General features: G+C 41.2%; 1 protein-coding gene across 15 annotated transcripts in view; it reads right to left on the bottom strand.

The window, feature by feature from the left end:
• Positions 1-15970, bottom strand: part of GRIA4 (glutamate ionotropic receptor AMPA type subunit 4) — a 1433894-nt gene that overhangs the window by 108119 nt on the left and 1309805 nt on the right. For all 15 annotated transcript variants that reach the window (XM_045039802.1, XM_045039803.1, XM_045039797.1 and 12 more), the window contains one exon: positions 6486-6670. In XM_045039802.1, coding sequence (XP_044895737.1) covers positions 6486-6670 — 185 coding nt within the window. The remainder of the gene's footprint in view (positions 1-6485; positions 6671-15970) is intronic.

Here is a 15970-nt window from a genome sequence, read left to right as displayed (position 1 = left end):
CCTTTTTTCCTATGGTGTAATTTAGCATAGAAAAATCAATATACCTGAAACTACACTCGCGAATAGTTGTTTGGAAACTGATGTTTTGAAATGTTTGAATGCATACACGGCTACTTGCTATTTTGAACAGTAATCTAGGGAAGGGAAACTTCCAAACTCATTCTATGAGGCCAGCGTTACCTTGATTCCAAAACTAGGCAAGGACCCCACTAAAAAGGAGAATTATAGGCCAGTATCCCTGATGGACATAGCTGTAAAAATTCTCAACAAGGTACTAGCAAATTGAATCCAAGAGTACATTGAAAGAATCATTCACCATGACCAAGTGGGATTCATTCCTGGGTTGCAAGACTGGTTCAATATTTGCAAATCAATCAACATAATACACCACATTAATTAAAAAAAAAAGGGTAAGAACCATATGATTCTCTCAAAAGATGCAGAAAAAGCATGTGACAAAGTACAGCATCCATTCTTGATAAAAACCCGCAACAAAGCAGGGAAAGAAGGAGCATACCTCAACTTCATAAAGGCCAAATATGAAAGACCCACTTCCTTAATATCCTTAAGCTAATATCATCCTTAATGGGGAAAAAGTAAGAGCTTTTCCTCTATGGTCAGGAACGGGAGAAGGACGTCCACTCTCACCATTGTTATTTAACACAGTACCGGAAGCCCTAGCCTCAGCAATCAGACAACAAAAAGAAATAAAAGGCATTCAAATTGGCAAGGAAGAAGTCAAACTTCAATATTTGCAGATGACATGATATTCTATGTACAAAACCTGAAGGACCCCAGCAAAAAACTGCTAGAACTAATACATGAATTCAGCAAAGTCACAGGATGTAATCAATATATCGAAATCTGTTGCATTTCTATACGTTGTAATGAAGCAGTGGAAAGAGAAATCAAGGAATCGATCCCATTTACAAATGCACCAAAACCCCTACAATCCCTAGGAATAAACCTAACCAAAGAGGTAAAAACCCTGTAGTCTGAAAACTATAGAACCTTCATGAAAGAAACCAAAGAAGACACAAAGAAATGGAAAAACATTCCATGCTCATGGATGGGAAAAACAAATATTGTTAAAATGTCTGTTACTACCCAAAGCAATACACACATTCAATGCATTCTCTATCAAAATGCCACCAGCATTTTTTTTTTGCAAAGCTAGAACAAACAATCTCAAAATTTGTAAGGAACCACCAAAGACTGCCAATAGCCAAAGCAATCTTGAAACAAACAAACAAACAAAGAAACAAAGAAACAAACAAACATAAACAAAACGAAGCTGGAGGCATCACAATTCTGGACTTCAAGCTATATTACAAAGTACAGTATAGTACTGGCACAAAATGACACACATAGGTCACTGGAACAGAAGAGAAAACCCAGAAACGGACCCACCATTATACGGTCAACTCAACTCATCTTCAACAAAGCAGGAAAGAACATCCAATGGAAAAAAGCCTCTTCAGCAAATGGTGCTCGTAAAAATGGGACAGCACTGTGCCAAAGAATGAAACCGCACCACTTTTTTACACCATACACAAAATAAATTCAAATGGATGAAACAGAAAAACTATTAAAACCCTAGGCACAGGCAGCAACCTCTATGACCTCAACCACAGCAACTTCTTACTAGACATGTCTCCAGAGGCAAGGGAAACAAAAGCAAACATGAAGTATTGGGACTTCATCAAGACAAAAAACTTCTCCACAGCGAAGGAAACAATGAAACTAAAATGTAACCTTCTAAACGGGAGAAGAAATTTGTAAATGACATATCTGATAAAAAGTTTATTCAAAATCTGTAAAGAATTTCTCAAACTCAACACCCAAAACCAAATAATCCAATTAAGAAATGGGCAGAAGACATGAATAGACATTTTCCCAAAGAAGACATCCAGATGGCTAACAGACACATGAAAAGATGCTCAACATCACTCATCACCAAGGAAATACAAATCAAAACCCAATGAGATCCCACCTCACACCTGTCAGAATGGCTAACATTAACAATTCAGGAAACAAGAGATGTTGGCAAGGATGCGGAGAAAGGGGAACCTTCTTGGTGGGAATGCAAACTGGTGAAGCCACTCTGGAAAACAGTGTGGAGGTTCCTCAAAGAGTTACAAATAGAACTATGCATTCAGCCCATTGTCTATTGACTGATAAATGGATAAAGAAAACGCAGAACATGTACAGAATGAAATATTGCTCAAGCCATCAAAAAAGAATGAAATCTTGCAATTTGCAAGAACGTGGATGGAGCTAGAATGTATTATGCTAAGTGAAATGAGTCCAAGAGAGACAAATGTCGTATGATTTCACTCATATGTGGAATTTAAGAAACAGATGAACATAGTGGAAAGAAAAAAAAGAAAAACAGAGAGGGATGCAGACCACAAAAATGACTATTGACTATAAAGAACAAACTAAGGGTTGATGGAGGGAAGTGGGTGGGGGATGGGCTAGATGGGTGATGGGTATTAATAGGAGGACACTTGTGATAAGCACTGGGTGTTATATGTAAGTGATGAATCATTGAAGTCTACTCCTGAAACTGTATTTTAACTAACTAGAATTTAAATAAAAGCTTCAAACATTAAAAAATAAGCCAACTGAAATTAAAAAAATAAAGATAAAGCCCATATTTAAAAGTACAACTATGAAGCATTCATTTACTCACCCTTATAGTCAAGAACTTTATCTTTAATAAACACCTTAGTTTTGTTGTCCTTATCACAGATTTCTAGTGACAGTTTTGCTTTTTTAGTAGTGTTTTGGGCCTAAGGTCAGAGTTTTTCAAGCAAACTATCTAAAGACAGGGATAAAATTCTGCATTTATAACAAAGCCGATACCTCAATCCAGTTGATTCCCAAGCCTACTATTTGTTGGAGATCTACTGCCATAGAATATTTATAATCAAGTTAAAAAAGATGTTGCAAAATTCTAAAAGCAACTAATTTTAATTAATTAGAAAATCCCGACACATCCTGTAAGTCTTTTGGTCAGAGATTACAGAAAAGAGATATTAAAAAAAAATAAACAGCGATACATTCATTAGAACGAATTAGGCATAAAAATAACTTGGAAAACAGGTACAGAAGATGAAGTGCTTCTTTAATTATAGTTGTCCATTCACACATTTTAGGAGAAAATTGTGTGAGCCATTTCCATTATGATTTGAAAACTGATATGAATGAAAATATCAGCAGAGTACTTATGGATAGCATGTTGCTGCAGTCTGGAGGTTGCCTACCCTTCCATAAATGTACTAACACGTCCCCTTATCTGCACTATATTAACTTCCCCATCTTCTGAAAGAGGGCTACTTCTCAAAAGCATTTTCCTCATCAAGATTATTTAGCATTTTACTGTTTTAAAAACTGCTTTGGTTGATTCTCTGAAATTGTTTTCTCCTGTTATTTCAATTTATTAAAGAGGATGTTGAAATACAGGTGTATTAAAATACATGTAGAAACTCTTGATAAAGTTTGGATTAGCTCTTATGTTTAGTTGAGACAGGAGTAAAACCAAGAAACATTAAAAACTGATTTGGCTTAGAGGTACAAAGCATTAAAATATAGATAGTAAAAAAAATCATGTTCAGGATCAGAACATGTATTTTTTGGGGGGGAAATTTTACAGGACAAAGAGTATATTATATTCTCATAATACTGTAGATTTTGTACAATCGATTAGGTTTATAGTTGAGAGGGACAAAGTCTCATTATTACCATGCAGTCACGAGAGAAAAGAAACAGTTTAGAATTCGGGAGGAAGAAGAGACACGGAAAAGACATGCTCAAGTTTTCCAAGTTCTGGGGATCTAATGTACAGCATGGTGACCACAGTTAACAACACTGTGTCATGAGGGCGTCGCGGGGCTCAGTCCGTTAAGTTTCCAACTCTTGGTTTCGGCTCAGGTCATGAACTCGTGGTTTGTGAGTCCAACCCCTGCATCAGGCTCTGTCCCGACAGCGCGGAACCTGCCTGGGATTCTCTCTCTGTCTCTTTCTCTGCCCCTCCCCTGCCTGCTCCATCTCTCTCTGAAAATACATAAATAAGCTTAAAAAATTTTAAAAAACCAATACTGCGTTATCTGTCTGAAACCTGTTAGGAGAGTAGATCTGAAATATTCTCATCCCCTAAAGGAAATGGTGACCACATGAAGTGACAGAACTGTTCGTTCACCAGCCCTTCTGTGGTCGGTCACCACATCATAATACGTTAGTGTATCAAATTACCACACTGCACACCTTAAACGTACACAATATGTTAATCATATCTCAATAAGGCTAAAGAATATAAAAACAATATTTTTGAGGGGCGCCTGGGTGGCTCAGATGGTTAAGCATTCAAATCCTCATTTCGGCTCAGGTCATGATCTCACAGTTCGTGAGCTCCAAGCCTGCGTCAGGCTCTGCGCTGACACGGGAGATCCTGTATGGGATTCTCTCTCTCTCTCCCTCTCTCTGTCACTCCCCTGCTCTCTCTGCCTCTTAAAAAACAAAAGTGTAGGGGCGCCTGGGTGGCGCAGTCGGTTAAGCGTCCGACTTCAGCCAGGTCACGATCTCGCGGTCCGGGAGTTCGAGCCCCGCGTCGGGCTCTGGGCTGATGGCTCAGAGCCTGGAGCCTGTTTCTGATTCTGTGTCTCCCTCTCTCTCTGCCCCTCCCCCGTTCATGCTCTGTCTCTCTCTGTCCCAAAAAATTAAATAAACGTTGAAAAAAAAAAATTAAAAAAAAAAACAAAAAAACAAAAGTGTATTTTAAAAAATGATCTTTTTGAGATGACAAAAAAAAAAAAAAAAAAAAAGACGTCTGTTTCCCTTAGCAAGATTTTTTATTTAAGGCTTGCTCACAGAGTTTATCCAAAGCCCCCGGGCATGATTTCCTTCTCAGAAACCAGCTAAGCCCTGAAATGGGGCTTCTCCAGACGTGGTCATTTAAGCACAAGTGCTAAGCGGGGGGGTCTTTCTGAGCCTTCCTGGCCCTCTGACAGGAACATGGTAACCCAGGCAGTTCTCAGAACTGAGTGTTCTGCGGGATTCATGAGGAGGTATTTACAGAGCTTCAGTCATTCATGGCAAACAACTCAAACTCTCCACGCAGGGGTGGCGGTGGGAGGGAGTGAAGACGGGGTTTGAGCTGAAGTGACTGTCTTACTTAGGCAAGTAAGACCGAAAGCTTTTTCTTGGATTCCATAAATACACATTTAAAAATTCCATACACCTCGAAAAGTTGCAACCTTGATGACTTTTTGGACTCCCACTCAGGAATAAACCTGAGTGACATACAGGTTTGTAATTAATATCTTCCAATACACTTTAAATGTATTTCTTCAATCAAGTTTCTTTTTTTCTTCTTCTATGAAAAGTTAACAGGAAGTGAATACTCTTTCATTTCCTCTTACAGTATAGACTGGCTTCACTAGACGTTTCAAAGAACGACCACAGGCTTTTTTACCTTTAACTTGCAGTAATTCTTACACAGTTGATGGGGGAAACTCTGGCCATTGAGTTCAGGGCCCCTCAATATTAAGGAGGAAGCTCTGAAATGTATTTTGGTTTTGATTTTTCTAGTTGGGTACCTGAGTTATTCTTATAAATACACCTCCACATTGGTAAGTTTACTACTACAAATCAAACCCTATTATGATGCAAACTGTATGTGGTAAAATAACCAACAAAACATCACTACAATACTGCTTCAGCCAACCTGACTTGGTGTAGAGAAACAGGAGCGAACATTTCCGAAGCCACTAGATGGCATTCATTCCCTGCAATTTTGGCCAAATAGAGCGACAGCTCATCACGACATGTAGGGTCAGGAGGAAGGCAAAAGTTAACCACGATCTGAGGATATTTTCCTATCATTTAGTACAATAAGAAAGCTCACTTTTACCTTTTCCTGTCTACTTCAAATCAAATCAACAAGCATTTATTGAGAAATTTATTAAAGGAGTCTTCATTTGTGAAGAGTTGAAAGCCATCTTCACTGTGCACTTAAACATGTAGAGGAAAATATGTTATACACAGTATGCAATTTAACTTTTACTTCACTGCTTTACATGTTGTTGGTTCTCACGCAGCTAGTTTTCTAAAGGTTATCGAAAACACACAGCCACAAATACTGAAACTTTCCAAGATCGTAGATGGCATTAGTCTTCAAAATTAATGTTTATGAAAGTAGGAGGCCAAGAGCTCTTGATGACTCACAAAAGGTCCTTTCTATGGCAGGTCTTAAAAATGTGTGAGAAATAGTGCTTCTAACGCACTGAGACCTGAGAACCAAAACAGCCTTTGGTGATAAAGGATTATGATTTAGTTGTGGAGATGAATCATGGAATGAAAAATCCTGAACTCTGCACTTCAGACGAAATGGTGGGGAGGAAATATTGATGGGAACAAGTAAATCAAGAGTCAACTTTTTGTAGAAGGCATAGGGTTATAGTAACATAAAATCCAGGACTTACCTGTTCTAATATGTTTTGAAGTCTCTCTATCTCACAGTCTATTACAAATTTCTTCTCTTGTCGTCTATCAAGTTCTTCTAGAAGTTGCCTATAGCTGACATCATTAAAATTTTCCACACATATAGCGCTGACATGCCAACCATTTTGTCCTGCTTTTTCCATAATAGCTTGAAGTATTGAGTATCCTAGTGGGGAAAAAAAATCCAGACGGGTTACCAAAATCATACTTTAACTCCCCTTCAATAACTTATGTAGGCACTGAATCTACAGCAACATTTTTATGTTGCAAATACACAATGAATGCTTTAGAAATTTAAAATCTGACTGGTTATTTGTGAATCACTTGTTTTTGCTTTCTTTACTTGAGGCAACACCCTTTAAAAGATTACTTGGATGAAGGAAGAACACCTTAAGAAGTTCTCAAAATTTCTCTACTGGAGAACATTACCTTGCTTTAGACATGTTTTTGATGAGACAAACCAAAAACCAAATTCAGTACTACCGGCAGTCAATACAATTTCATAAATTCATTTTGTTAATTCTACTCACTGGAAAGAATTGATTTTGAACAACTGTTTAGGCTCTTCACTCGAACATGGTAGTAAAAACATTTTTTTTGGATTCAGCTATGGAAGAGATGATGTAGAAAAAACAATGCAAAAGTATGTATTGAAGACCCATTATTGTGAATGGAGAGGCATGATTATGTCCCCTCCCTGCCTTTTCTGGAAAGAAGGCGTTCTTTAACTCTTTGTCTCTTGGCTGGGGAATGATGTGGATTGAGGTTGGACTGAATGACTACTAGGTGGGGCAGTAGGCATCCAAACTCATAATCTAGTAGAGGAGAAAAAGACATTCAAAGAAACAAAGGCAATCGAGTTTAAAATGGTGTAATGATAGCTGTGCTCAATGCAGTGTTGGCCCAAAGGGACAGTTTGGTTAAATCTGCCTTGTTGGACGTGGGTACCAAGTGCGGAGAACAAACAACTTGTACTGGGTCATGAAGATTGAGGACACTCATCCAAGATTGCTGAAATCCGAGGAGTATTCGTTAGCTGGAGACAGCCTTCCAGTGAATGGGGGGGGGGGGGGGGTCTGTGCCTTGTTGTCCATCCAGACCTCTCTGCATCAACCAGCACAGAAGGGAAGAGGTCTTGGTATCTGGATTAAGGAAGATGTGCAAAAATTGGAATACAGCACCTGGAGTGTTTCTTTGGGCCAACACTGTCTTGAAATCTTGCTTTTTTCGGCTCTCGGTTTTTGACTGGCGGAGCCTTTAAACTATGAACAGCCCTTACACACGAACTGGTTAGACTCAGAGCCTGGTACCCAGTTATTTTTTCCCCCTTGTGGCTTAGCATAAAAAAATATGCTAGTCTTTTTTAAGAAGGTCTGGCATTTCTTTGAGTTCATTCTATGACAGATGCCTACGGTCTCTCCCTCCCCTGGTCCCTGGAGCGAGCCTGTAGAACCAGGTGGATTAAAAGCAAATACTTGAATACAAAGAACTTGCAACATAAGAGGACATTTATTCAGGTTTATGATTGGTATGAGTCTCTCAGATTCAAGGGTTTTGATTTTTCGGTATATTTTCTACAAGTCAGAGTTTCAAACGTTACGGATGCTCAGTTAATATCAACAGATGGAACTGATGATGAGATCATATTTGAAATATAAATTACCTGATATCCTGCCAAATGAAATACTGTGGCAGTCAGGACTCATTTTTATCTAAATGAAAAAAAAATTCCCCAAAGAGGAAGAAAGAGGGCATGTTAATTACTATATAATTATTCTAGTACATCTACTGCTCTATTTAGTTTTTCCTTCTGCAACGTATGCCTATCATTATCTTTTCAAATCTCACCTAGATTCCCCTCGGCCTCCACCCCAAGTCCAGTGCTCTTTCCCTTGTTTTCTGTTGGGCACAAATGTCACAGGATGGTCTGAGTGCTCTCTTAATGTACCTGTTCATGCCTCATTTATTCAGTTACTGAGACTTGCTCTCTGCTAGGAAGGGAGGCAATGTTACTTTTATTCACTTTTGACACCCATGAACACGTTCTTTTCAAAAATACCAACAGACATCTTCCTTTTCCTTCTTCTCCCTCTATTTGTTGTCAAACCAAAATAATTTAAAGGCATTCTGCTCGATTTTTTGCATGTCGTGCAAATGAGAACTACTGTTCGCACACACCAAAGCAGTTGTCCTGCTCCGTGGGATCAATTCTTTATGTATCACCTTTAAATTTATTTATCTTTTTAAATTTCTGGCATCATGTGCTTATCAGGATTCATGTCACCAACTAAGCATCCAGGTTGTTATTATCCTTCCTACGGGACTTTCACAGAATGTACAGCGGCAAGCCTTCTGATGAAATTCATATATGGTCACCGTTGCATAAGAGATATTTCAAGATTCACACTAATGCCAAAACTATAATTCAAATTCAACATTTCGTTATCTGCGTTTTCCGATCTACAAATGACACTAGAATTGACACAGATGAACCCCTAGGACCCAATCTTTGTTAAACGGCAAAGAAAGTTGGCTGCCTAAAAAGAATCATTAATCATGGTCAGAAGTAAATGGCATCTTTTCAATGCAGTGCAAGGGACATGCAGTTACAGGTTGGAAGCTTGAATTCTTTTATAAGCTGTGTTGGATTTTAATATGCTTTCTTATTTATGTCACTCAGAGGTGTGTGTCTTATTTATTTGCCAGGATAGTTGTAACTTGGAGAAAATACTGCTGTTGAATCTATGATTATGTAACTTAGCTGTTATATAAACTAAAAAAATCACAAGTCATGTCATACTAAATCTACATCTGGCTATGATTTGTGCCTCCTACTTATCAGAAAATCTGTAAGGCAATATTGTTGGCCATGAATACTGCAGTGCTGGGTGAATCCCACAAGACAGACGGAGACTGTACTACTGTAAAGGATCTTTTTAGTGTTGCTTCTACATTAATAAGCTGCCTAACATTTTAATTCAATATGATTTACTGAAAACCTACTACATCCAAGATTCTTAAAGGTTTGCCGAGATAAAGACATGATTCCTGTGTCTACAAGGAATTAACTAGCTAGTCACTTACTAAGTAACTATTATGCAAATTACACAGTATCATATAAATAACCAAAATAATTTTATTAGACTTGTAGCGAAACCATCCCATGGACAAGATCACAGTGTTGTCCTAGAGTAAGTAATTAAAGAACACTATCAAGTGACACACACAGCTATTTTTAAAAATGTTATTACGTCACGTAATGATGTTATCAATTATGCTGACAACTGATCACAGTGACGTAAGCAGTACTGAACTACTGCATCCACACACACATCAACAGTTTTTACATCATCCATGGGGAATGGCGTATTTTCCATGAGCAGTACCATCCAGACATGTGGCTGCTAGCAACACAGGCTGGATTTTGTTTATGTGATGTTCTCTCTTTCAAGAGTTATTTGATTCAACTATCTGTACACAGAGGAGCAGGAGGAGAATCATGAGAAGCTTATGTCATGGTGGACATAATTTCAAAAGAAGGGAGTTATCCATAAGCTGTAAAAAAACAAAACCAAAAAACTTCCCTTGGATAAGGACAGAGAAGAGCTCATAGTGCTCTTTAATTAGAAGGTCATCGGTGCACTCAAAGCTGCATCACTGGAAGGCTGGACGCAGAAGTCATATTTCAGAAGGCTGAGAAATTGAGAAAATGAGACGAAGTGAGACTGTAGACATTATCAAGGAGTGTCGTCAGGGTAGTAAAGTAATCAGATGAAGTGTGCCCCATCATGATGAATAGGGGTGTAGAAACATCGAGGTCGTGAGAACCCGTATGGAAAGGAGAGGGCTGAGTCTATCCCATGGGGGTTGCTGAGCTTACAAAAGAGAAGGGGCACAGCGACTGCTTCTTTGTACACCAACTACAACCCCTCTCATTAACCTCATGAATTGCTAGGCAGGCATCTACCACCAGTCTAGTGATTTCTCTGGTCTGGGCACAATCACGGGCATCCCCAGCTAGTGGATTTGAAGAGAAAGGTTTCTATGCCCGGGAGTATACTTCATGCTGTGGATTAACCTGAGTTTTAGGGAGGAATAAGAGTCTGGAATCCTCGGCATCCGATGCCGCCATGCTGGAAATGGAGAGCAGATGTTGTGACCACAGAGTCCGGACTCTTACCAAAGCAGCTCAGCCTGGAAACCACGTGTTCAAAGGCCACTGTCTGGACTCTAAGGTCTCAGCACATGGATGGAGGAACCAACATGTAGCTTGGTTAAATTTATGGGCAGCTGTGACTATAGCATTTATTTTGTGCCACAGTTCATGAAGGGCAGAGTGAAAATAAACAAAGATCTTCTAACTTAAATAGTTTGAGGCCATGCATGCAAACCTGATATAAGATGACGAGTTTTCCTTGTCTACAGCCAAGAGTAAAAATGGAAAATCCATCTTTTTTTAAAAAAAAATTTTTTTTTCAACGTTTATTTATTTATTTTGGGACAGAGAGAGACAGAGCATGAATGGGGGAGGGGCAGAGAGAGCGGGAGACACAGAATCGGAAACAGGCTCCAGGCTCTGAGCCATCAGCCCAGAGCCTGACGCGGGGCTCGAACTCACAGACCGCGAGATCGTGACCTGGCTGAAGTCGGACGCTTAACCGACTGCGCCAACCAGGCGCCCCTCCAGCAAATATTTTTAACCATTTGCCAGAGGTTCAAAGCACAGAATTCCTCCCTCCAGACATGCCCTAACACTATTTTTTTTTTCTTATTTCTCTTGGCCTTTTCTCCAGGCCGCTGGAGAATTTGATTTCAGTGCAAAGAATGGTTGAACCTATTAACTTATACATCACTTGTTTACACAGCAACTAGACTGATTTTTGTAGGCAGAAACTCCAAGGCCCTTCCTTGCAGTGTCCTGTTTTCTTATTCTTTTCTGATATATACCAAAATCATAATCATCCCTCCCTCTCTTTCAGTATCATTTGGGCCACTAATGTCTCTGTTTTACATTCTCCAGCAATGCTGCTCTTCTCAGAAGTTCTAGGCGGTACCATGCATCTCTACCTCAGTGCCTTTGCACATGCTACCATTGCCCTTAAAAAACTGTTTCCTTCTACCTTTGTCTTCTTTCATCTTTCGGAGCTTATTGCAAACATAACTTACCTACCCCTGAACGATCACTTTCTCCTCTGAGCTCTTCAAGCTCTTATAGCTTTCTGTACATTTCTTTCAGAGATTTTTACCACGGTTTCTGGCTACGTATTTAATGATGATCTGATGATGCCTCTGCCTTCCACTGTATTGTGAGCTCCGTGAACATAGTGACCACTTCTGGGCTCGGTTCGTAGTTCACTGGGGGCACAGTTGATGCTCAGCAAATTGTCTGAATGCATGAGTGAACCAGTGGGAACGTTAGAGGGAGGAATCAGAATTTTAAAAGGCTCAGAGGTAAGACAAAGCGTGGCAGTTCACATCCAGGAACCTGAAATATGTCCAGTTTATCTTGTGTGTTTGGAAGGACAAGGAGGGTGCTGGAGAACTGGTGAGGACTGCAGGAAGGGCTGGAGAGAACAGCAGGCAAGTGTCATCACAGGGGCTTTCTCCACTGTGTCACAGAATTCAGTCTTTAGTCCCCAGGGACATCAGGGAGAGAAGGACAAATGTGTTGTACAGTGACCATTCAGCTGAGGTGTGAGAAACACTGTGGATGAAAGTAACAGGAAATGGGACAATCAGTTCATGCCATACTGAAGGGATCCAGGCAAGAGATGACAGGGAAGGAGAGTGGATTTGAGACTATGGGAGAAGGATAACTCAACTTGGTGATCGACAAAACAAACGGGATGAGGAGGAGGTGGGTTTGGGCGTAACAACAATCTGTTCTGTTGGTGGTCATTTTGTCCCGTTTTCTACAGGAACTTAGGTCTCTTTGACGTCCTGAAGAAGCACGTATTTTTCTACTTGGATTGCAGATGTCAAGTGACTTCTGGTGATAAGGCCTGGCAGTCACCTCCTTCTTCACCCGAACCAGTATGCTAGATTCTGACACAGGTTTGAGAAACCCAGTTTTCTCTCTTGCTTCAGGCATCCAATTTTCTAGAGACCATCTCTCTACATTCTGAACAGTGCCTTAGAATAACCTGGAGGGGCACCTGAGTGGCTCAGTCAGTTAAGCATCTGACTCTTGATTTCGGCTCAGGTCATGATCTCACAGTTCCATTGGTTTGAGCCCCGCATTGGGCTCTGTGCTCACATCAACGAGGCTGCTTGGGATGATCTCTCTCCCTCTCTCTCTCTCTGTCCCTTCTTCCTTCTCTCTCTCTCTCCCAAAATAAATAAATAAACATTAAAAAAAGTTTAAAAAAGAATAGACTGGAGATCTTTTCAAGTTTGCTTCCAGAATTGTTTAATCTGCTCAGCACTATGAGTATTTATCCATCTTTTTATGGTGCACAACAAAGCCTTTTCACGCAAGAAAGGCATTCTTCAAAATTTTGCATAGTTTTAAACTCCAATAACTAAAGACTAGTTTCCTGATCCGAATAAATGTCTGGCACGATTTCTGTATGGTTATGATTTTGCTCACAGGCTGAAGTTTTATAAATTTTAAATATCACACTAAGCAAAGTTCACAATTATTTTTTTTTCACAATATAAAAACTTCACAATTCAAACTTGCACTAAACGCAACCATATAGTTGCATCTAAAATATAGATTTTGAATTGGGGCGCCTGGGTGGCTTAATTGGTGAAGTCTCTGACTCTTGACTTTAGTTCGGGTCATGATCTCGTATTCGTGAGTTCGAGCCCTGTATCAGACTCTGTGCTGACACCTCGGAGCCTGGAGCCTGTTCCGGATTCTTCTTCCCCACCCCCGCCCCCACTTGCTCTCTCTCTCTCTAAATAAATAAAAATAAGCTTAAGAAAATAATAAAAAATATAAATTTGTGAATTAACAGCAAGCAATAACTTTTGTCTCATATTAAGCATTTAAAGTACTTAAGACCTAATTTTGCACGTTAAACTTATTCAATATGCAACACTCTGGGAGAGCAAATTGTTGGAAAGGAGGGACAGGGCCCCTTAGAGACAGGACTGCTCTGCGCAGAGAATGACAGGTAGAGAAGGGGAGGGTCTGCTGGAGAGACAGTGAGGTGGGAAGCTTGAGGAATACTTAACAGATTACTAATAGTCTAGAGACTAGTCTGCTGGAGTAGTAGGTTCATAAACATACAAAGCTTTATTTTCATTTGACAACGTGCCGGGACCTCAAGAGCGGCCCGGCCTATGAAAGAGGTAGGACTGTCCCCACCCTGTAGGTGAAGAAACAGAGATAAAGATGGGCTGTGTGATCGACATCAAGTCATAACCCTAACAACCGGCAGGGCTGTGAGGTTCAGCTCAGGCCCTCCGTTCTCAAGCCCAGGGGCTCCTGTACCCCACGTGAGCACACAGGGGAGCTGGAGATGATGCCTCAAGGAGGGCTGGGGCTGTGTTGTGGTCCTCACCAGCTCTGGTGAGCCTCTCACCAACACCCTTAGCACATCAGCAGACGGTGTCGGTGCTGTCTTCAGGGACACCGAGAATCTGACCGCTTCTCCCAGCAGGTGCAAGCCAGCACTGCCTCTGGTCTGGAACATGCAGGTGTCTCCTGACCTTGTCCTTGCTCTCGTCACCACCCCCCACCCCCCGCCCCTGGGACCACTGGTAGCACAGCTGTGCGCAAGCCAGATCCCGTCACTCCTGCTCACCCCTCCTGCTGGACCTGCACTGCGGGCCACTGAGTCACATCTGTGACCTCAGCCTCTCCTACCTCAGCATCTCTGACCCCAGTGTCTCCAACCTCAGCCTCTCTGACCTCAGCCTCTCTGACCTCAGCATGTCTGACCTCAGTCTCTCTGACCCAGCCTCTCTGACCTCAGCCTCTCTAACCTCAGCCTCACCGACTGCACCCACGGGGCTTAGTCCCAGACCCGCCAGTCAAACCAAGAGCTGTGCCCTCTTGCTGTCCTCCAGGCGGGTCCATGAGGCTCCCCTTTCACCTCCGTCCAGCCTTTACCCCCTGCCCTCTCTTCAGCAGGCCATCCCAGTCTCATTCTCCAGCAAGACAACTCTCTGGTCCTGAGACTCCACATTTCCCTTCCTCGCCAGACTCTGTCTCTAACATCACCACCTAATATACTAGGTACATTATTCATGCACCGTGTGTATCATCATTGCCCCCACAAAAGTGCAGACTCACACACGGAGGCACGCTGGTTCTGTTTCCTGAGCTAGAAGACTGGTCACTAAAGGGCACTCAATGAATGTGCTTCAATAGTTAAAAACCGCAAGTTAAATTTTACTTAATTTTTTTAAATGTTTATCTATAGCTGAGACAGAGAGAGAGACAGATAGACAGACAGACAGACAGAGAATGAGCAGGGGATGGGCAAATAGAGGGGAGACAGAATCTGCGGCAGGCGCCAGGCTCCCAGCTGTCAGCACAGAGCCAGACTCAGGGCTCGAACTCACGAACCATGAGATCATGCCCTGAGCCGAAGTTGGGCGCTCAACTGACTGAGCCATCCGGGTGCCCCAAATTTTACTTCATTTTTAAGAGGGACACACTGGAGGCTTCGGAACACAGGCAGATGACAAAACTGCTTTCATATTAGCTGACATGATGGACTCCAGTAGAGAAGGAAGAAAGGGAGGCCCAACAGGAGGCTCCAGAAATGAGCCCAGGTCCAATGCAGTGACTCCTCCAGTCTACAGTCATTTGAACAAAGACGGGGGACAATGCAGAAGGTCAGTGGCTTGCTTTTCTCCAAATTCTACACTTGCCACTTCATTCTGTACTCATCCATCGAGTATACCGGGAGATTCTTTACCATAGCAGGTTGGAACCATACAAGACTGCCATTTTTATGCATTTAGATGCTAAAAGAATGTGGCAGGTAAGTGCAAAAACTCCCAAACCAGGGCAGAGAGGAGTCATGAGGCATAGGAGCCAGGAGCCTGGCACACCTCAGCCCTCCTTAGGGTATCCCTGGAAACTGCTCTACAGTTTCTGTTATCAGTCTTTCTAGCAACCATCTTGAGTCATTAACAAAGGCTGAAACAAGCCTCAAAAAGAAAAATAATCAGAATTAAAGGAAATTTGAAATCCGGTTTGGAAAGAACTCTATTCTAAATGCTAAAAACAGAACTACATTTGGTTTATAAAAACAAATCCTCAGCTAACCTTGAAGAGCTCTTTCACTGGCTGAGGATGGTCAGTGCTCTCTACAAAATGCTGTTTTTTAAAAGACCAATTAATTTACTCTACCCTACGTTGAAGCCTGAGTCCCAGAGAGCTCATTAATTAAACATGAAAGCAATCACTAGCAACACAAAACACATGGAAGTGTTACACATCCTATTAGATGTCAGTTTGTTACTTCACGTGCCGAACTGTGTACTGTAAATAATATTAATTTAG

This window comes from Felis catus, chromosome D1 (genome assembly GCF_018350175.1).
Source record: "Felis catus isolate Fca126 chromosome D1, F.catus_Fca126_mat1.0, whole genome shotgun sequence".
Classification (NCBI taxonomy): domain Eukaryota; kingdom Metazoa; phylum Chordata; class Mammalia; order Carnivora; family Felidae; genus Felis; species Felis catus.
The sequence above is the reverse complement of the archived record's forward strand: the minus strand, read 5'-3'. Positions and strand labels throughout refer to the sequence as shown.